The 23,956-nt window shown below is 49.0% G+C and overlaps 1 protein-coding gene across 1 annotated transcript; it reads left to right on the forward strand.

Annotated features, from left to right (window-relative positions):
- Window positions 1–459: 459 nt before the first annotated feature.
- Window positions 460–14,081, forward strand: LOC141025837 (uncharacterized). The gene is made up of 3 exons (XM_073501763.1): window positions 460–549; window positions 13,249–13,764; window positions 13,848–14,081. Exons 1-3 carry the CDS (start codon window positions 460–462, stop codon window positions 14,079–14,081), a joined length of 840 nt encoding a protein of 279 aa, XP_073357864.1.
- Window positions 14,082–23,956: the final 9,875 nt, after the last annotated feature.

Raw genomic sequence — 23,956 nt, forward strand, 5'->3', positions numbered from 1 at the left:
TATAATATAGCATGAAGCCATCAAAAATTATAGATACGTTGGAGACGTATCACTCCGTCGACAGCGCATCGTCTTGGTCGGCCAGTCCCGGGGGAGGAGCACGCGTTGCGACCGCACTCGTGGTGGGGGCGGCCGGAGGGCGGCGGTTCGCCCCGGTCCGAGTGCTGTTGCTGTGGCTGTGCCCGTCGGTGGGAGAGGGGCATAGATGGAGTAACCCCCTCGCCCGTACCTTGGGGAGCGTGGCCTTCGGGGTGTTGCTGATGCTGCTCTCCTCCGGTGCCCCCTGCTCCCGCATTAGCCACGGTGGAAGTGGTGACGGTGCCTCCTGCTCCGACCACACCCCCAGCAGCGTTCGCATCCTCATGCGCCTCCGCACCCCCCGCAACGTTGGAGGCCGCGGGCGCCGGAGCCTCTGAGGTGGATGGGTGAACCGAAGGACTGGGTTTCTTCTTGGGCGCCATGGTCGATGGCGTCGCCGAAGATGAATATGGTGATGAAGATGACGCGCTGCACGCGCCTTCAGGTTCGGACAAGCGAGCCCCATACCTGGTGCGCCCAAGATGTCGTGGGAAACCACGACCACCTATGGGACCAGGAGGCCCCTTGCTGGTTCGGCAGGGGGACGTCGCGTTGAACAAAGAGCAGACGAGCATGTGGTAACACGTCAGAGATCACACGGGCAGTTTTACCCAGGTTCGGGCCACCACCGTAAAACCCTACACCTGCTTTGGTGGATTGATGGTGGAAAGGTGGTGGCGGAGCATAGTACACTTGCCCGGCAAGGGTTGCCTCAGGACAATAGTGGCTACGCACGTATGGGAGTGTGAGTTATCCAACTTTCTAACGCTTTCTACGGTTGCCACGGGCCTCCTTTTATAGATCAAGGGGTCACCACAATGGCAAAGTAGTCATTATGCATTGATATGATAGCAAACAGTGCTATCATACCTAACTCTGCGGGCTGACAGGGCACATTAAATGCACCGCTTAACGTCACATTGTTGGTTGCCCCGGCAAGGCTTGCCGGGCTATCTTGCCAGCTCCGCACCTGCTTGCTTGACACGTCGCAGGACGGGTGTCGTCTGTGGGTTTCTCTTGTAGGGAGAGGCAACCATGTGGTGAATGGCTGCCACTTAGTCACTCTGTGGCTCGACACTGCACTGATCGACAACGTGGGTCGTGGTGGAATGGTTGGTGAGGTGGTTTGGGCCTCCGCGAGCCCCGGCAGGTCCTGCCGGGATGCTTTGGTCGCCTGCTTCTTGGGGTGGCCTCACCCCTTGCCGGGCTCGCCTGCCCGACAAAGGAGGCCTTTCTCGTGGTGATATCCTACTTCTTTGGCTTCACCTTGCTCCCTCTGATATGCATGTTGGTCCTTAGAATATCTTGGTCCTTTGTACTTTGACTTGGGCTGGTGCTTTAATCTTGTTCTCGTGCCTGTGCACAGTGGATGTTGCACTATCATTATCAATTTTGCATCTTTTGGCCTCATATTATGAATATTTGTATCATTACGATCGAGATTCAATAAACCATTTACATTGGGTGTATGACCATAGAAGGTTTTATTCTTGTAAACAGAACAACAATTATTCTCTGACTTAAATGAATAACCGTATCGCAATAAACATGATCCAATCATATTCATGCTCAACACAAACACCAAATAACATTTATTTAGGTCCAACACTAATCCCGAAGGTAGAGGGAGTATGCGATGGTGATCTTATCAACCTTGGAATCACTTCCAACACACATCGTCGCCTTGCCCTTAACTAGTCTCTGTTCATAATTTAACTCCTGTTTTGAGTTACTAATCTTAGCAACTGAACTGGTATCAAATACCCCGGGATTACAATGAACACTAGTAAAGTACACGTCAATAACATGTATATCAAATATACCTTGGTTCACTTTGCCATCCTTCTTATCCGCCAAGTATTTGGGGTAGTTCCGCTTCGAGTGACCATTACCTTTGCAGTAGAAGCACTCAGTTTTAGGTTCAGGTGTAGCTTTGGGCTTCTTCACGGCAGTGGCAACTTGCTTGTCATTCTTCTTGAAGTTCCCTTTCTTTTCCTTTGCCCTTTTTTTTCTTGAAACCAGTGGTCTTGTTAACCATCAACACTTGATGCTCTTTCTTGATTTCTACCTTCGTCGATTTCAGCATCGCGAAGAGCTCGTGAATCTTTTCCGTTATCCCTTGCACATTATAGTTCATCACGAAGTTCTAGTAGCTTGGTGATAGTGACTAGAGAACTTTGTCAATCACTATCTTATCTGGAAGATTAACTCCCACTTGATTCAGGTGATTGTAGTACCCAGACATTCTGAGCACATGCTCACTGGTTGAGCTATTCTCCTCCATCTTGTAGGCAAAGTACTTGTCAGAGGTCTCATACCTCTCGATACAGGCATGAGTCTGAAATACCAATTTCAGCTCTTGGAACATCTCATATGCTCCGTGGCGTTCAAAATGTTTTCTAGGTCTCGGTTCTAAGCCGTAAAGCATGGCGCACTAAAATATCAAGTAGTCATCATATCGAGCTTGCAAAACGTTCATAACGTCTGTATCTGCACCTGCAATAGGTTTGTCACCTAGCGGTGCATCAAGGACATAATTCTTCTATGCCGCAATGAGGATAATCCTCAGATCATGGACCCAGTCCACATCATTGCTACTATCATCTTTCAACTTATTTTTCTCTAGGAATATATCAAAAATATAAATAGGGAGCTACATCGCGAGCTATTGATCTACAACATAGATATGCAAATACTATCAGGACTAAGTTCATGATAAATTAAAGTTCAACTAATCAAATTACTAATGAACTCCCACTTAGATAGACATCCCTCAAGTCATCTAAATGATACGTGATCCAAATCAACTAAACCATGTCCGATGATCACGTGAGATGGAGTAGTCATCAATGGTGAACATCTCTATGTTGATCATATCTACTATATTATTCACGTTCGACCTTTCAGTCTCCAGTGTTTCGAGGCCATGTCTGTACATGGCAGGCTCGTCAAGTTTAACCCGAGTATTCCGCATGTGCAAAACTGTCTTGCACCCATTGTATGTGAATGTAGAGTCTATCACACCCGATCATCATGTGGTGTCTCAAGATGACAAACTGTCGCAATGGTGCATACTCAGGGAGAACACTTATACCTTGAAATTTTAGTTAAGGGGTCATCTTATAATTCTACCGCCGTACTAAGCAAAATAAGATGCATAAAAGATAAACAGCATATGCAATCAAAATATGTGACATGATATGGCCATCATCATCTTGTACTTTTTATCTCCATCTCCAAAGCATCGTCATGATCTCCATTGTCACCGGCTCGACACCTTGATCTTCGTCGTTGCGTCGTGGTCATCTCGCCAACTATTGCTTCTACAACTATCGCTAACGCATAGTAATAAAGTAAAGCAATTACATGGCGTTTGCATTTCAGACAATAAAGAGACAACCATAAGGCTCCTGCCAGTTGCCGATAACTTTTACAAAACATGATCATCTCATACAACAACGTATATCACATCATGTCTTGGCCATATCACATCACAACATGCCCCGCAAAAACAAGTTAGACGTCCTCTACTTTGTTGTTGCAAGTTTTACGTGGCTGCTACGGGCTTCTAGTAAGAACCGTTCTTACCTACGCATCAAAACCACAATGGTGATTTATCAAGTTTGTTGTTTTAACCTTCAACAAGGACCGGCTGCAGTCAAATTCGATTCAACTAAAGTAGGAGAAACAGACACCCGCCATCCACCTTTATGCAAAACTAGTTGCATGTCTGTCGACGGAACCGGTCTCATGAACGTGGTCATGTAAGGTTGGTCCGGGCCGCTTCATCCAACAATACCGCTGAATCAAAATAAGACATTGGTGGTAAAGCAGTATGATGATCACCAACCACAACTCTTTGTGTTCTACTCGTGCATATCATCTACGCATAAACCCGGCTCTGATACCACTGTTGGGAAACATAGCATGCAATTTCAAAAAAATCCTACGCTCACGCAAGATCTATCTAGGAGATGCATAGCAACGAGGGGGAGAGTGTGTCTACGTACCCTCGTAGACCGAAAGCGGAAGCGTTTTGACAACGTGGTTGATGTAGTCAAACTTCTTCTAGATCCGACCGATCAAGCACTGAACGTACGTCACGTCCGAGTTCTACACACGTTCAGCTTGTTGACGTCCCTCGTCCTCTTGATCCAGCAAGGTGTCGAGGAAGTAGATGAGTTATGTCAGCACGATAGCATGGTGATGGTGATGGTGAAGTGATCCACGCAGGGCTTCACCTAAGCACCACGAGAATAAGACTGGGGGTGTAAACTGTGGAGGGGGGCACCGCACACAGCTAACAATTGATGTTGTGTGTTCTAGGCGCCCCTCCTCATATATATAGGTGGGAGGGAGAGGGGAGAGACCAAGGGGAGCCCCAAGTGGGGCCAAATCCCACTTGGGCTCCTGCCCTGGTTCGGTCCCCCTTCCTTGTATAGGCGCCAGGGAAAGGAAGGGGGAGGTGGCGCCCCCTCCTTTCCTTTCTCCCTTAAGGAGGGGAAGGAAGGAGGGACTTGCCCTCCCCCCTTTCCTTACCCTAGGGCTAGCCGGCCTGGTAGAGGGGTGCACCATCCCCTTGTGGGCTGGTCTGTCCCTCCCTTGGCCCATTAAGTCCATATCTTTGCTGGGGCTGCCCGGAACACCTTCCGGTGACCCTATATGTACCCGGTAGCCTCCCGAACACTTCCGGTGTCCGAATACTATCATCCTATATATCAATCTTTACCTCTCGACCATTTCAAGACTCCTCGTCATGTCTGTGATCTAATCCGGGACTCCGAACAACATTCGGTCACCAAATGATATAACTCATATAATACAAAATCGTCAGCAAACGTTAAGCGTGCGGACCCTACGGGTTCGAGAACTATGTAGACATGAACGAGACACCTCTCCGGTTGATAACCAATACCAAAACCTAGATGCTCATATTGGCTCCTACATATTCTACGAAGATCTTTATTGGTCGAACCGTTATGACAACATACGTTATTCCCTTTGTCATCGGTATGTTACTTGCCCGAGATTCGATCGTCGGTATCCACATACCTAGTTCAATCTCGTTATCAGCAAGTCTCTTTACGCGTTTCGTAATACATCATCTTGTAACTAACTCATTAGTCACTTTTCTTGCAAGGCTTCTTATGGTGTGCATTACCGAGAGGGCCCAGAGATACCTCTCCGATACTCAGAGTGACAAATCCTAACCTTGATCTATGCCAACCCAACAAACACCTTCGGAGATACTTGTAGAGCATCTTTATAATCACCCAGTTACGTTGTGATGTTTGATAGCACACAAGGCATTCCTCCGGTATCCGGGAATTGCATAATCTCATAGTCGAAGGAATCAATATGCTAAGCTAAGATGTGATCCTGTTCATCAAATGACAACACATGTCTATGGTTCGGAAACTTAACCATCTTTGATTAACGAGCTAGTCTAGTAGGGGCTTACTAGGGACACGGTGTTTTGTCTATGTATCCACACATGTATCAAGTTTTCGGTTAATACAATTATAGCATGAATAATAAACATTTATCATGATATAAGCAAATATAAAATAACAACTTTGTTATTGCCTCTAGGGCATATTTCCTTCACAAAGAGCAGTGTGTTCTTGTGGCTATCATTCAAACATTCTATCTCCATAGGTGATGTGTTGCGTCACATGAACATGACAGAGAATGACGACTGTGGAGTATGTGGACACAAGGACTAGTGGAAACATTCGATGCTTGAGTGTACCATGTCTAAATGTGTGTGGGCCTTATCTTCAAAGGAGGTTGCATCGGTGGTGGCTCATACATAAGAAATAAAATCGAAGGACTGGATATTCATGTTGATAGAAAATATGCCTCATAATCTATTGATCAAGGTGTTTGATACGCTATGGGCGATCGGAGATGTGCAAAGGAAAGCTATATATGAGCATATCAATCAATCATTGTTGTCTACCCGTTATTCAATTGAGAGCTTCATCATTGATCTTCAATTGGCAGACACTAGTGCGCGTTGGTCCTAAACAAACGGTTTTTAACCCCTTTCCGCGACGGCATTCGGAAGCGTCGCCAAGTGAGTGTGGGCGATAGGGGGGTCCTTCCCATACGACCCAGAAACCGTTGGGGATATGCCCTCCTGGCATACACGCTTGGCAAAATGAGGTCGTGTGCGACCGGCGAGCACTCAAATACAGAAATATGTACAGTAGTGCTAAAAAAATACAATTATACAGGCAAAATCATTTCCGGTCGTAAGTACATCCCACACAGTCGGTCACCACTAAACGTTTCCGTTCGTATATACATCCCACACAGTCACTACAAGGAAAACGTTTGCGCAAGGTGGCGTAACGAAAACAGTTTTGAAGAGAATGTCGTGTGTGATTGTTCATTGATCCAACACGGTTTATTCCTAGAAACTGTGTGCATTGCCTGAGATCATCACCCACGGTGTTTTCTCATTAACCGTTTGCAATAGGAAAACCCAATTAGCAAGCTAATTGGCCAATTAGCGGGCTAATTACCCTATTATTAATAATCCATTTACTAATCTAATTGACATTCATATTAAGCACATAATATATTCCATTTCCATATTAAGGAAGCAGGATTTCATAATTGAAATACATCGGAGTACAACATGATATAGCTTTAGCACTCAGATACCCCATTACACAACTGCACCAGCAGCAAGTTTCACATGCAACATCTAGAACCTTTCGAAATTAGCATCATAGACGGTACATAGAGAGATGCATCTCATCTGGAAAACTACTGAAGCAGAAGGCGAATATTGAGCCTTCATTCATGTTGAAGGTCTCTTCAAGAACATTCTGGATGATTGACCGTCCATCCTTCGACCTCTTCAGGAACACTTCAATATTGAACCGTGGGTGTTGTATGAAAACTTTCCTCGCCTCCTGACCATATAGGTTGTTTGAGAGGTAATCATCAGTGAACCCTGAAAACAAGGATGTGCATAAATATCTTCTCTATATTGGAAACGGGGCAAAGGAATAAAAAAAGACAAGGTATAATAATTACTACCATCTTGTAAACCTCAGTGCTTCCCATTGTTTCCCTGCAAGACATATAAGGTAGTTAGTCATCAGGTTAAGTAAGGGTTCACATGCTATCAGTAAAATATGTTGATGAAAAATAAGCACATTGTAGATTCATTAGATTAATTCAAGCCACATGGAAAACTCATTTATCCAAACCAAGCATGATTAAGAACCAGGAAATATAGCACTTGTATATGTTTCTCATGTATTAAGGGCAGCCAAAATCGATATATTCCTCACGTGGTATACAATAACAGAATGCAGCCACAACAATTGAACATCGCATTGCAGAATTGAACCAAGCAGTTAACTAAACACCACAACAAATGAACCAAACGTTAACTGAGCACCACATTGCACAATATAACATACTCCTAATAGAAGATCAGACAGTTAACCAAACCAAGCATGCTTAACAACTTGGAAATATAGCAATTGTATTTGTTTCTCATGTATTTAGTACAGCCAAATTCGATTTATTCCTCACATGGTATACAATAACAAAATGCAGCCACAACAATTGAAGATCGCATTGAAGAATTGAACCAAGCAGTTAACTAATCACCACAACAAGTGAACCAAGGCACAACAAATGAACCAAGCAGTTAACTAAACACCAACTTAACAATATAACATACTCCTAATAGAAGATCAAAAGTTAACCAAACCAAGCATGCTTAACAACTTGGAAATATTGCACCCTGAAGAATTGAACATCACATTTGCATAATTGAACCAAGCAGTTAATTGAACACCACATTGCACGACATATAGAACATATACACTATAGCAGAAGATTGCATGGTGAAAGTAGATAGCACAATTCACTAGAATTTGTTAAGGAAAGGAAGTAGCTAGCAAACTGAACATGGGTCCTTATAGTGAGCTAATAAGACAAGCTACTCCTCATTGTCGGAGATATCGATGCCGATTGGCTCCTTGGACATGGAAGAGGGCGAGGCCTCCGCATCATGGGAGCCCTCGTTGTAGTGGTGAGTTGCCTGAGCCGCTCCGGGCACCAACCTGGTAGCTCTCGAGATGAGGTAATACCTCGTAGTCTTCGTCGAAGGCACCAATGGTGGCCTCGAGAAAACGCCATGAACTGTCGTTTAAAGCAGCCAACCGCGTCGCGGCGTCGGTGCGCGAGGCGTCAACGGTGGCCTCGACGGCGAGGTGCTCCTCCAAAATCTGGGGGTCACTACTGGAATCAGCTAATTTGCCATCTGCCAGCTCTTTGCCGTCTGCTAGCTGACGGCAGCCAGCTCTTTGCCATCAGCTACCCAAAAGCAGACGGCAAAGAAGCTCTTTGCCGTCCGCCAGCTCTTTGCCGTCGGCCAGCTGACGGCAAAGAATCTTTGCCGTCCGCTGGCGGACGGCAAAGAGTGAGGTGGCCCCCACCCCCCGCCCGTTTTTGAAAAACTTAACGGGCCACCTCTTTGTCGTCCGCTAGCGGACGGCAAAGAGGCAAAAAAGCGGACGGCAAAGGGGGGCGGACGGCAAAGAGCCTACTACCTAACGGCCCGTACCCCCGCCCGTTACTCGCTTCTTCCCTCTCCCTCCCACGCCGCCGTTTCTCTCCTCCCACGCCGCCGCCCGCCGCGCGCCGCCGCCGCCCCGTCGCCCCCGCCGCCCCGGCTCGCCGCCGCCCCGGGGCCCCGTCGCCCTCACCGCCCCGGCCCCCCGCCGCCCCCGGCCCCCCGCCGCCCCGCGCCCCCCGCCCCCGCGCCCCCCGCCGCCCCGTCGCCCCCGCCGCCCCGGCTCGCCGCCGCCCCGGGGCCCCGTCGCCCTCACCGCCCCGGCCCCCCGCCGCCCCCGGCCCCCCTCCGCCCCGCGCCCCCCGCGCCCCCCGCCGCCCCGTCGCCCCCGCCGCCCCGGCTCGCCGCCGCCCCCAGGCCGCCTCCTCCACCGCCCCGCCCCCTCCTCCACCGGCCTCCTCCACCCCCCAGGTGAGCCCCCATTTTTCAGTTTTTTTTTCTGTTTTTTTCTTTTTTTTCCTTTTTAGTTTTAGTTTTAGTTTAGATTTAGTTTTAGTTGTAGTTTTAGGTTTAGTTTTAGGTTTAGGTTTAGTTTTAGGTTTAGGTTGTAGAAGAAAAAAGAAGAAGAGGAAGAAGAAGAAGAAGAAGAAGAGAAAAAGAGGAGAGGAGGAGAAGAAGAAGAGGAAAAAGGAAAGGAAGAAGAAGAAGAGGAGGAGGAGAAGAAAAAAGAAGAAGAGGAAGAAGAAGAGGAAGAAGAAGAAGAAAAAAGAGGAGAGGAGGAGAAGAAGAAGAGGAAAAAGGAAAGGAAGAAGAAGAGGAGGAGGAGGAGAAGAAAAAAGAAGAAGAGGAAGAAGAAGAAGAAAAAAGAGGAGAGGAGGAGAAGAAGAAGAGGAAAAAGGAAAGGAAGAAGAAGAAGAGGAGGAGGAGAAGAAAAAAGAAGAAGAGGAAGAAGAAGAAGAAGAAAAAAGAGGAGAGGAGGAGAAGAAGAAGAGGAAAAAGGAAAGGAAGAAGAAGAAGAGGAGGAGGAGAAGAAAAAAGAAGAAGAGGAAGAAAAGGAAGAATAGGAAGAAGAAGAAAAGGAAAAAAGAGGAAAAAACCACGACCCGACACGGCACCCCGACCCCGACGCGGCACCCCGACACGACACCCCGACCCCTAGACCCCGACCCCGACACCCCGACCCCGAGCCTGACCCGACACCCCGACCCCGACACCGACACGGCACCCCGACCCCGACCCCGACCCCGACATCCCGACCCCGACCCCGACACCCCGACCCCGAGCCTGACCCGACACCCCGACACCCCGACCCCGACCCGGCACCCCGACCCCGAGACGGCACCCCAACCCGACACCCCGACCCGACACCCCGACCCGGCACCCCGACCCGACACCCCGACCCCGAGACCCCGACCCCGAGCCTGACCCGACACCCCGACCCCGACACCGACACGGCACCCCGACCCCGACCCGGCACCCCGACAAGACACCCCGACCCCGAGCCTGACCCGACACCCCGACCCCGACACCGACACGGCACCCCGACCCCGACCCGGCACCCCGACCCCGAGACCCCGAGCACGATACCCCGACCCGGACCCCGACCCCGACACCCCGACCCCGAGCCTGACCCGACACCCCGACCCCGACACCGACACGGCACACCGACCCCGACCCGGCACCCCGACCCGACACCCCGACCCGACACCCCGACCCCGAGACCCCAACCCCGACCCCGACACGGCACCCCGAGACCGACACGACACCCCGACCCCCGACACGTCCCGAAAAGGTGTTCTTTGGCCTTCCAGAAGCCGACGGGGTCATATATTTGTGAATTATTAGTTAGGTCATATATCTTTCGATTTTGTTATGAAAAACATCATATATAATTGTGTTGATCGGGTAGTTTTAAATGTGCAGTTGTTTCATCGCTGCGAGGTTTGGTGTTCGACGACCTGGCCGTGCGTTTGACGAGCTCTGCCCCTTCGTTCGTGGGTGAGCACAAATGACATGTCCTCCTCCCCCATTAATTATTTGATCTATTCCGATGAAACTTGATAGCTAGATATATATGTGTCTTGAATTATCAGTATGCGTAACCAATATGTGTCTCCCGTTCGAAAGCGTCATAGTTATAAATATGCATGCATTTGCATATTTATAACCTTGATTCTTTCGAATTGTCCAACGCTATCCATGGACAGCCCGAGTATGTTTAGATTGGGTTCGTTTTCCCATATGCTTTGCTCCGGATCCGACGCATAAATTTCGTCAGTGCCTCCCCTGTTGTTCTCCGGGTACACATCCTCTCTGTTTATTGCAGAGACGTGTATCAGGAGAACAGCGGGGAGGTGCTGCCGAAATTTTGCGTAGGATCCGGGGCATAGCATGGGAAAATGAACCCAATCTAAACATACTCGGGTGGGATTAGGACCTATCATTACCTATTAGAGTGTAGGTTGCATGGACGTAATAAAATTGACAAAGTAGATCAACTGATGAATACATACATGGTGAATTATATATATATATATATATTTGTTGTGTGTCTAGTAGCTCCGAAAGTCAAGATGAGTGATCGTGCGTGGATGTACACCGGTCACACTGGTCAGAACAAATGGAGCACTGAATGGTTCACAAAAACCAAGGGGTTTGTGCGAGCCGCATTTGCAAATGGCCAGAGGAAAACCTGGTGCCCCTGTTTACGGTGCGGCAATTGGGAAAAGAGGACAGAGGCTGAAATGGGCAAACACCTGCAGAAGAGTGGTTTTACGCCCGATTATACGGTGTGGACATTTCATGGTGAGTCTGCCCAACGTGACCGAGCCGAGGTGGATCGTCGTCGCACCGACGAGCATGGTACCGGTATGGAAAACATGGTGCAAGACTTTGATGATGCTCGGGATTCGGACGAGGAGATGGAGGAATCTGCAAAGGCCTTCAATGAAATGTTGGAGTCTGCAAAACGTCCGCTCCATGAGCACACTGAGCTTTGTCAGTTGGATGCCATCTCACAAGTAATGGCTCTGAAGGCTCAGTTCAACTTGGGCAGAGAATGCTATGATGCAATGATGACAGTATTTGGACGCTTTCTACCCAAAGGCCATGTAATGCCTGCAAACCTGTACCAGTCGGACAAAATCCTCCGTGCACTGAAGATGCCCTATGATAAGATACATGCCTGTGAGAAAGGATGTGTCTTGTTTAGGCTTGACTATGCGGACTTGAACTGTTGTCCCATTTGCAAGTCTTCCAGGTATGTTGTGGTAGACAACGGTATGGGTGAGAAGACACAGACCAAAATCCCCGTTAGTGTTCTTCGGTATATGCCAATCGTACCAAGACTTCAACGTCTTTTCATGGTCGAAGAGACGGCCAGACAGATGACATGGCACAAAACGGGCAAAAGAACCGAACTAGATGCAGATGGGAATCTGATGATTGTACACACATCGGATGGTGTTGCGTGGAAAAAGTTTGATGAATTACATGGTGACAAAGCGGCAGATCCGAGGCATCCTCGAGTCGGCATCAGCACGGATGGGTTCAGTGTGTTATTGGTTTCAGCCGAAGGAGACTAGAAGAACTCATGAACATATAGGGCTAGTTGAAATCAACCAAAGCACCCATTTAGATGTTCCTGATGTCTATATTACGGCTCAACAGGCAACCCAAGTATTCTATCTACCGTGGGCCTGCCAAACTAATCCAAATCTGAAAGGTTGGGATGTCGTTTATGAAGTGCCGCCACGTGCTAGACTATCTCCCCCAAAGGAAGAGGATTATGAACCTCACATTAACCCAGACACATATGAAGGAGAATTCTTCCAAGAGACACGTCTTTCCAAAAAGCGTTTCAAGAACCGCTATACTTCACCCCAAAACATTGAAGTAGACAGTGACAGTGAATCCGACATCACCCCAGAGGAGGAACAAGAAGAGCCGGAACAAGAAGAGGTTACTGCTGCGGATGACCTGTCATTGCTTGACCGATTACGTCAAGGTGGCCTTGCACATGTTGATGCCACTGAACCCTATGAGCCCGTCATTGATTATAGTGATGATGATGATTATGCATTTATTGATGATACTGATCGAGATTATTAGTAGTGTCAGGTATTAAATTTTTTAATGTTGTACTTGATGATGATACACTTAAGTGATACACATATTATTATTCATGTCGGTCTTTTTTTTATGTTGTACTAATTTCGTTTACTGTTTGTCATGGCAGGTGTTGAAAGATGGTGAGCGCTGGTCGGGAGCGCGCCAAGGCTCCTTCTTCCTCGGCGCGTGGTCTGAGGTCTTCGATTCCAGACGTACCTCTTCGCCGAGCGTTGCTGGACAGTATGTCCACACCGCCGGGCCCTTCTTCGTCCACCGCGGTGCCCAGCAGGGGACGAGGTAGGAAGAGAGGAGGTGGGGCACGTGGTCGCGGGAGAGGAGGTAGGGTGACTGCTAGGGCGCCTTCCTCGCCGCCACCCCCAGCTGTTTCACCCGAGCACGTGACTGCTAGGGTGGACTCGTCCGACGAGGAGGCTACACGGACTCCGGTCCACGAGCCTCCGGTCCACGGGTCTTGGGCCCACGAGCCTCGGGTCGACTGGCCTTCGGCCCACGAGAGTTCGGCCCACGAGACCCCGGAGGAGCACACATCCGGATGGGGTACCTGGCCGGATCAGCCCGAGGAGCCGAGTGGCCATGCTGATGATGGCGGGGAGCCGACTGATCTTGAGGAGGAGGGTGGCACCGTCTACCAGCGTGGTGCTACACGGCTCCCGTCCGTGCCGGCGACCCGCGAGCAGAGGTGGTTGATCTTCCCTGATGGGGAGAGGTACGTAAGTGCATTTAAAATTTTTGTACCTTCTGCATTCACGTTTCTTCAAATAACTAATGCGTTGGCCTTGTCATGCTGCAGGGGTTGGGACCACCATCATAGTGTCCGCCGGCCCAACTCCGTCCTTGGAGTTCTTTGCCGGCAAAACTTCCCGGGGTTTGTCACGTTGCCTGGTGAGGGTCGGCTTCCAGAGCTTGGGTTGAGCTGGGAGCACTACGTGGCTGCCCCGGCCCCGCCGGATGTCATTATCGACGGTGTCGTGTGCGACACGAGGGCAGACATGGTGATCAGGACGTTCTGGGTAATTTCTCCTTTACACATTTCAAAATCTTCAACTAGCTAGTTATTAATTGTACTAATCAATATTGTCTCATTTGATTGCAGACATTCTACAGGTGTGAGGAGGGATACGAGGAGGACTGCGCAAATGTTATCGAGAACGTCTGCAAGCGCCTACTCCAGAACTTACGGCACGAGGCTCGGGTGCAGGCTGTTCGAGACTACTACGCCTTGCGTGGTATCAAGAAGACCAAGCCGGCGTGCCGCGATAAGTTCCTGAGTAAGGAGCAGTACATGAAGGTAATTCTTAAGGCCTTCTACTTAAGTTCCTTCATTTAGTAATTCTTAGCCGTAGCGCTCAAGTTTCTATTTGCTAACTTAGGCGCCTCCGAGATGGTGTGCGGATCGGATGGATTGTTGGGAGGTGTTGGTCGATGAGTGGTGCTCACAAGAATGGCTAACCCTCCACAACCAGGCCAAGGACAAACGTGCCCAAATGGAAGGTGTGCCACACCATCAAGGCAGCTCCAACTTATATCAGTTCGGGCGCAACTGGGTATGTGGTTTGCTTCATGATTCATGCAATTCATTCATCATGCTAGCTTGAGCCCTTTAATTACTAACTTTCATTGCTTCTCTCTTTCAGGCACGCCACAATAAGGCGGATAAGGTGCCAGAGGTGTACGACCTGTATGCCATGGCCCACACTGGCTCTTACAAGAAAGTCAAGGCTTTCTCTCAGTCTGACCTCGATGATGCAAACAACTTCACCAACATCTCCTCCCACAACAAGCTCGTGAGATATAGAGATGAGGGGAAGGCGAGGAAAGGGGAGGACTTTAACCCGAGCCAGGGTCCCATTGATCCAGAGCTGGTGATGATATCTGGTGGCGGGAGGTCCCATGGCTCCATAGCCATTGGAGATGGACTTATCCGTTGTCCTAGCACTCTCCCGGAGATCAAGGCGCGCCAGTCGAGCTCCGCTCCTGAGATAAGGCCTCGTGAACGGCCAGTGCAACTCGCCATCAAGGTTAGTGATACGTACTCAGTTATCTGTCTCCATTACATTGTGTGCGCTTCCATCAATGATTACAAATGGTCATGTGAGTGGTGTTGCAGGCTGCTATACAGACTGAGAGAGATAGAACGGAGAAACTTCTGGCGGAGGCGGCGGAGAGGCAGCGGGAGATGGAGGAGAGGACGAGAAAGATGATGGAGGAGGAGAGGGCACGGAATGACATGCAGGCAAGGGCCATGTACGAGCTCCTTGTGGTAAGTTTCTTCTGCAGATTACTTGCTAGTCTTAACATTTGAGTCTCATTACTAACTAGTATGACTCTGTTCTGAAAACCAAATGTGCAGTCTGTGTGCGAGAAGTCCGGTCAGCCCGCTCCGCCGATGCCAGTGATTGCTCCTGGGAGCACAGTGAGTTTAGTTTGAATGGACATTAGTTGGTAGTCTCAACATTTGAGTGTCGTAATGCTAACGAGACATTGAAAATGATCTTTGTTGCAGCTTAACTCCAGAAACGCATCGCACGATCCTTCTCCAGGTAGCGGCACTAGCCACCCCGGTCCTACACCTCCCTGATCACGGTAAGTTTCTCTAGTGTTTTGCTTAACAAATGCATAAAGACCTAGACTTAGCTTTATTTCCTCCAATATGCTTACCATAATGACCTAGAGTTAGCTTATTTTCCTCCAAAATGACCCATTTTACCTAGGTTAGCTTATAAATGATGCAGTTCATCCAAGTTAGCTCAAAAATGACCCATTTCACCTAGATTAGCTCCTAAATGATCCATTTTACCTACGTTAGCTTTAAAATGGCCCATTTCACCTACGTTAACTCCAAAATGACCCATCTTACCTAGGTTATCTCATAAACGATCCATTTCAACTAATTTAGCTCATAAACGATCCATTTGACCTAAGTGAGCAAAAAAAACGATCCATTTCACCTAAATTAGCTCTTAAATGATCCATTTCACCTAAGTTAGCTAAAAAACGATCCATTTCAACTAAATTAGCTAAAAATGATCCATTTCAACAAAGTTAGCTCATAAACGATCCATTTCAACTAAGTTAGCTCAAAAACGATCCTTTTGACCTAAGTGAGCTAAAAAACGACCCATTTCACCTTAGTTACCTCAAAAACGATCCTTTTCAACTAAGTTAGCTCAAAAACGATCCATTTCAACTAGGTTAGCTCCAAAATGACCCATTTCACCTTACTTAGCTCAAAAACGGCGCCCTTCACCTTAGTTAGCTCATAAACGACCCATTTCAACTAAGTTAGCTCATAAATGATCCATTTCAACTAAGTTAGCTCATAAACAACCCATTTCAACTTAGTTAGCTCATATATGATCCATTTCACCTAAGTTAGCTCATAAATGACATATACTTCTTGTTCTAGTCTTCTTCTAGTTCTAGTCTTCTTCTTGTTCTAGTCACCTATTTCTAACTTTCTTATTTACCATTTTGCAGATTTCATTCACTTGATGGAAGCTAGCTTGCTATGATGGAGTGCTTGCTTTTCCTTTGATGAAACTTTGCATTGTATCTAGCTTGCTATCTTCATGACACTTTGCATTGTAATATATATATGGATGGAACAATGTGTATGGATGGAACTTCCTTATGTATGAACAATGTGTATGGATGAAACTGATGTGATATGTCATATGAAACTTATGTGCTAGATATGTGTTGGATATGTGCTGGATATGAAACTTATATATGTGATATGTGCTGCAAATTGTGGGATTTAATAAAAAACAGAAAAAACAGACAATATGCAGGCTCTTTGCCGTCTGCCACCGACGGCAAAGAGCTCTTTGCCGTCTGCCGCGGACGGCAAAGAAGCCACGTGGCAGCCAACTGTGCTTCCTGGGAGCTGACCCATTTGGTCAGTTTGCCTACAGTGGCAGACGGCAAAGACTTTGCCGTCAGTGGCAGACGGCAAAGAACCTGCACTTTGCCATCAGTGGCAGACGGCAAAGAACCTGGCATCTAGTGACGTGTAGATGACATCATAAGGCGGACGGCAAAGACCAAAGGCTCTTTGCCGTCTGCGGCGGACGGCAAAGGTCTGCCGTTAGCCACTTAACGGACTGACAGCGCAAATATTGCCGTCCGCCCTCTTTGCCGTCCGCCGCGGACGGCAAAGAGCCTTTGCCGTCCGCCGCTAGGAAGCAGACGGCAAAGAAGCTGTTTACCGTAGCCTTCTTTGCCGGAGCCTTTTGCCGTCCGCGGCTGACGGCAAAGGTCTTTGCCGTCCGCCTTTCGAGCCTTTGCCGTCCGCCATGGCAGACGGCAAAGTAGCTGTTTCCTGTAGTGGGTCAGCACGAATGGCAGCTATCATGACCTCATTCGCGCGTGCGGCTGCAATTTGCTTCTCCGCTGCCAAATGCTCCTTGAGGTCTGGATATACTGCGTGCACCATGGCTTAGGCCGGCGCTTATTTGGTGGAGGGGTCGGTGATTTGGGTTGAAGGTGTCGCGCTCGCGCTGGCGGTCGGGGCATGTGGGATGTGGAAGGAGGAGGAGGATGGGGTCGGGTGTGGATTACCTGCCTGGATAAGCGAGGCCGAGCAGCGAGAAGGAGGGTCGCCGACGAGGAGGCGGCGGTGCTGCAAGCAAGGAGTGAAGGTTTCATCTTGGAAAGGAAGGCGGAAAGGGGGGAAATGTGGCTTTTGGTAAGGGGGAGGGGGCGGGGAGGTAGATATTTCCGCGGAAGCCGAAAATTTGGAATTGCTTCAGCCAAAAACTGGCGCGCAAAGTGTCATCAGACACGGTCCCTTATTCAGACACGGTCCAAAGATATTTTGTGCTGCATCTCACACGGTTGGATATAATAAACTGTGTGGGATCTACTTGATTTTTCGTCTTGATTTGAATTACATAATGGGGTCACAGCGGCCATGAACGGTGTTTGAATTGCTAGACCTTTTATTTGCAGTGATCATAAAAGAATTGGAATTATTCAGGGTTCGTTTGGACATTTTTATGCATTAAGTGAGTTTTCAATGCATTTATGTGCATAATTCAAATTTGAACTACATGCACATGCTCCAGTGCATATAAATTGGTTGAAAAATCAAATCTGTGTCCTTGGGTGCATGCTTAGATCCCATGCAAGAAATGGGAATGAATGTCAAACACCCTGCCATCGTCACTCGGCAGCAAACATTGAGATACCTGGTTTTTAAATTCTAGTAAATCCAAAACTCGTCTGAAATTCATGGAACTTCGCATGCTATCATGGAGCGGCATCAACATGGTGTGTGTTGGGGATATTACCACTGGGCGTAAACCGGCCAGGAGAGGCCGGGTTAACTTCATGAGTAGTTCATCTATATCTGAAGCCCATGAAGACAGACGGTAATGCTTCATGAAGGCCCAGGGCCCAAAGCCGGTTTAAGGCCTGTAGACACAAACCGGCATTGAGATGTAAACTTGTGTTGTAAGATAGAAGTAGCAGAGACCGAGCCGGACACGATTATGAGCCGGCCTCGGAGTCTGTAAACCGACAGGCATCAACCCATGTATATAAGGGGACGACCCGGCGGCGGTTCAAGGACAACAGACAACAACTCGAGACCCAGGCAAAGCGTATTCGCTCCCTGGTCATCGAAACCCCATCAATTCCAGCACAACTAGACGTAGGATTTTACCTTCATCGTAAGGGGCCGAACTAGTATAAAACTCTCTTGCGTCCCCTGTCCGCTTTAGCCCCTTTAAGCTAACCTGTAGCGATGGCTCCACGACTAAGTCCTTTCTCTACGACATCTGCCGTGACAAAACCACGACAGTTGGCTCCCACCGTGGGGCCATCGCACGATGGTTTCAAGTCCTTGGAGGGCAGCTTCGAAGGACTCAAGGGTTACGCTGTGGGCCGGATGACCAAGAGTCGTCGCGGCAAGCTCTACATCGACGATGCAGGCTGGGGCCCCGAGGCCGGCTAAATCGAGTACGGGTACCGGGTCCCCTTTGGTGGCATACACGTTTTCATTGGCAAGATCGGTGAACCGGGCCCTGAGCCGGACATCTGCACCGACCTCGTTGAAATGGCTCAGCGTGCGAGATCTGCCCGGGTCAAGCCTATCATGAAGCGTGCCTTCGTGGGAGTTATCCATGGAGGTGAATCTGAGGATATATCGGAATCTGGTGGTGAGACCGTCGTTTATTCCGGCGACGAGTCATCCACTGGTGAGACCGAGTCGTTATATCAGTTACAAGATGGCCGGATTGGGGGCTGTTCCGATGGCGACAGTATTCCGGACCCCTTTGATCTGCCAAACCGTGTGGCGATCTTCAAGGCCGGCACGTAACCAGCCCTCCACTCTTCGACCGCAGCGGTGATGATTTCTGGGTCAGCAACGGCGGCAACGGCTGGGGCGGGAGGCCCTGTGCGACCGCCAGCTCAGGTTCTATCTGATTTGTTTGATGTGTTGGCAACGTTGATGGCGTTGGTTAACCCGGCGGATCAGGATGCACACAATGCGAACATCGCGAAAGTGAAAGATCAGATCACCCAGGCAAAAGCCGACTTAGCAGCTGAGGATACCAGGATAGCCGCGGAGTGGGCCGCTTTGGATGCACAAGCTTACCGGATTATGCTGGATCAGAGTCCGTCGAATGAAGTCCTGAAGAGGAGGCACCAATCTCGCCTGCCGCCTGTTTATGACGCTAGAAATCTCTTTAACACCCCAGGAGCAGGGACCAGTAATCCACCGGTGGTAAACAGGGCAGAGGCACCCGGAGCAGGGGCGCCGGTTCAGCCACGTTTAGTGGATCCACCTCGTCAGAACAACATTGTGGTACCTCATGTCCCCACGCCACCGGGTCATTATTCTAACCCAATGGACAACATTGTCGCTGCCGCTTCATGACTGGCGGCCATCCCGATCGAAGGCGATTCTCCAGCAGCGGTCAAGACGCGTCGGGTTAAGAAGCTTCTTCAGACAGCCTTGGTTCAACAGGAGGCTTATTCATATAGTCGCGATCGGATTCATTCCACTCCCCGTCCAAGCCGGAGTTACAGCAGGCGTATGGATGAACCGGCAGTATAAGGTAATGCGCGGAACCATGATCCGCCCCGTGGCCATAACCCGGCGGGTGGTGCTGCTGATGCTCAGGAGGTAGTAGACCAGGCTCGGGCATGCAGAGAGGCCGAGTTAGCGGCGTAGCACGAGGCCCGTCAGCTTACTCCGGTTCGTCCAACCACATCGGTGGAACCAGGAGTTACCTCTAGTTCCTTGGGAGTGCCATGTCTTGTCCCAGCGTTGCGCAATGTGCGCCTGCCCAAGGATTTCAAGGGCCCGCGCAAGGTGCCGAATTACACCGCCGAGTTATCCCCTGAAACATGGGTTGAAAGTTACGAGATGGCCATGGAGATGCTGGACGTGGATGATGCGGCATGTGCGGAGTACTTCACCATGATGCTAGAAGGAACGGCCCGCACTTGGCTAAAGAGCTTACTGGCTAATTCTATCAGTTCATGGGCCGAGTTGAGAGCCCGGTTTATTCAGAATTTCAAGGATACATGCAAGTAGCCCATGTCAATTGCGGACTTAGCTGCATGTGTCTAGGAGGAAGGAGAGTCAACAACCCACTGGGTGCACCGGGTTTCGGAGATTTTGCATTCATCAGACTGCATCAACGCTGACACCACAGTTTTAACATTGGAAGGCAATTGCCGGTTTGAACCTTTGAAGTTGAGGTTGGGACGGCTCAAATGTCATTGTAATGACATGGGAACCCTCATGGCTGCACTGGTGAAGTATGCCGACTCTGATAGTACCAAGGATCCCGAGTCTGACGATGATAAGACAGGGAAGGGAAAGAAGAGCGGCAACGCCAAGGGGCAGCACCACAACCCGGCGGGTCATGGAAACGGCGGCAAGCGTAAAGCGGACCATGGTTTAGAATTTGTGGCTAACACTAATACACACGACAAGGGCCAGCGGCGTAAGGGTAAACCGCCCCGGCGTAGTGGAATGTCGAATCCTAATCCGGACCGTTTGTCGTATCTGTTGAACCAGCCCTGTCCAAAGCATGGGACGAAGGAGGAACCGTCTACACACCTCTGGAAAGATTGTTACATCATGCAAGAGTTCAAAAATTCTGATTCTTTCTGGTATGATCATGGATCAGGAGGCGGTTTGGGCTCTGGTTCTCATGGGCCGGGTTATGGCGGAGGAAATTTCGGTTCAGGATTCCATGGCAATCAGGGTGGACATAACAATCAAAGTAATCAAGGTAACCAAGGTGGCTATAATCATCAGGGCAATCAGCAGCAGCAGCAGTCGGGTTACCAGAGCAACCCGAAGCAGTTGAATAGCGGATAGTATCATGTCTTCACCACTAGCTTGGACAAGCGCGATCAGAAGCTTCATAAAAGGTGGTGAATGCCACTGAACCGGCGGTGCCCCGTTATTTGCGCTGGTCCGAGCAGCCCATTGTGTGGAGTAGAGAAGATCATCCACCCCTGGTTGACAATCCGGGTCATCTGGCTCTGGTGGTGGCACCTCAGGTGGGAGGTTATAAGTTCACTAAGGTACTCATGGATGGAGGGAGTAGTATCAATATCCTTTATTATGAAACTTTCCGTCGCATGGGGCTAACAGATAAAAATCTTAAACCGTCCAATACGGTGTTCCATGGTGTGGTGCTTGGTAAGTCGGCATATCCTGTTGGTAAGATAGCTCTGGAGGTGGCTTTTGGAGATGAGCATGACTTGAGATCAGAAACCTTGACCTTTGAAGTGGTAAAAATTAGAAGCCCGTATCATGCCCTATTTGGACGGCTAGCTTATGCTAAGTTTATGGCACGACCTTGTTATGTCTATCTATAGCTCAAGATGCTGGGTCACAAGGGAACTATAACCGTGCATGGAAGCCGCAAGATTGCTTAGGAGTGTGAGGAAGGTGATGCGGCTTATGCTGAGTTAGTTTGTGCAACAGAGGAGTTGAAGTTTTATAAGGACAATGTTGATCCGGCAGATATGACTTCGTTGAAGAAACCAACTACGGAGCATGATCCGGCCCTGAAATTTAAATCGGCTGATGAGACTAAACTTGTTGACTTCGTGCCTGGTGATTCGTCCAAGCAGTTTAGCATCAGCGCTAACTTGGATCCGAAATAGGAAAGCGCGCTCATCGAGTTCATCCGTGAGAATCGGGACATCTTTGCATGGAAGCCTTCTGACATGCCTGGTGTACTGAGAGAACTCGCTGAGCACACTCTCAATGTTGATCCTAAGTATAAACCGGTCAAGCAGTTTCTCCGCCAGTTCAATGAAGAAAGACGCAAAGCTATTGGAGAAGAGGTAGCCAGGCTCTTGGTGGCTGGATTTATCGTTGAGGTATTCCATCCTGAGTGGTTGGCTAATCCGGTGCTGGTCCTCAAGAAGAATGGCACTTGGCGTATGTGTGTGGACTACACAGATCTCAACAAAGCTTGTCCAGCAGATCCTTTTGCCCTCCCCCGTATTGATCAAATTATTGATGCTACGGCGGGTTGTGAGCGTTTAAGTTTTTTGGATGCATATTCTGGTTATCATCAGATCAAAATGGCAGTTAAGGACCAGGAGAAGACACCCTTCATAACTCCCTTTGGAGCTTTCTGCTATGTGTCCATGCCCTTTGGGCTCAAGAGTGCACAAGCAACTTATCAACGGTGTGTGCATAATTGTCTTCATAAACAGATCGGCCGCAATGTTCATGCCTATGTGGATGATATTGTGGTAAAATCAAGGAAGAAGGAGACATTGATTGATGACTTGAAGGAAACTATTGCTAACCCGCGGGTTTATAAAATGATGCTTAATCCGGCCAAATGTGTCTTTGGTGTACCTGCAGGGAAGCTCCTGGGCTTGTTGGTGTCTAACAGGGGCATTGAAGCTAATCCGGAAAAGATCAAAGCCATCACCTCCTTGGCTAAACCAAAGTGTATCAATGATGTTCAACGCCTGGAAGGCCGGATTGCCACGTTGAGCCATTTTGTCAGTCGCCTCGGCGAGAAGGCCATCCCTTTGTATCAGATGCTGAAGAAAACGGATAACTTCGTCTGGAGTGACACCGCTAATGAAGCATTTGAGGACTTAAAGGGGCAGCTAGCTAATCCGCCGGTTCTCGCTGCTCCGGTTGACAAAGAGCCATTGTTGCTATATGTGGCAGCTAACGCTCGGGCTGTTAGTGTGGCTATTGTGGTGGAGCGCAAGGAGGCAGGAAAGGAATATCCGGTTCAGCGGCCGATTTACTATATTAGTGAGGTACTCATTGAATCCAAGCAGACGTACCCGCATTGGCAAAAACTGGTGTATGGGGTTTTCATGGCAAGCCGGAAGCTTAAGCAGTATTTTCAAGGTCATCCCATCACGGTGGTCAGCTCTGCTCCTTTGGGGGATATAATCCAGAATAGGGAGGCAATTGGTCAGATTGCTAAGTGGGCTATCGAGCTCGGGCCTCACGGGTTGAAATAGATACCCCGAACGGCGATCAAATCTCAGGCACTTGTGGATTTCATCAATGATTGGACAGAATTACAAGGGCCAGAAGAGAAGCCGGATCACGCTTATTGGACTATTCATTTTGATGGGTCCAGGCAATTGGAGGGCTCGGGGGCTGGAGTCGTGTTTACTTCCCCACGAGGTGATAAGTTTTGTTATGTTCTCCGTTTAATGTTCCCTTGCAGTAATAATGCAGCTGAATATGAAGCCTTACTCCATGGTCTTCGGATGGCTAAGGAGATGAATCTCAGCCGAGTTAAGTGCTTCGGTGACTCGGATCTAGTGGCTCAACAAGTGTCCGGCACTTGGGATTCCAAGGACCCACCAATGGCAGCATATCATCGTGAGGTGGATATTGTTGCAGGTCACTTCAAAGGTTATCAGGTGGATCATCTGGACCGGCGGAAGAATGAAGTGGCAGACGTTTTAAGCCGCCTGGGTTCCCAACGTAAACTGGTTCCACCTAATATCTTCCTGGATGTTTTGCATAATCCGTCCGTCAAGCTCCCTGGTGAAGAGGATTTGGCTGTTCCCGATCCGGAGGCTCAGTTGGTGGCAGCTCTACATGTTATCCCGGATTGGACGGTTCCGTATCTGGCGTATATAAACTGGGGCGAGTTACCAGAGGATGAAACTTTGGCCAGACAGATAACCCGGCGGTCCAAATCCATGACTATTATCAATGGAGAGTTACATCAT

This window comes from Aegilops tauschii, chromosome 6, assembly GCF_002575655.3.
Source record: "Aegilops tauschii subsp. strangulata cultivar AL8/78 chromosome 6, Aet v6.0, whole genome shotgun sequence".
In the NCBI taxonomy this organism is placed as follows: domain Eukaryota; kingdom Viridiplantae; phylum Streptophyta; class Magnoliopsida; order Poales; family Poaceae; genus Aegilops; species Aegilops tauschii.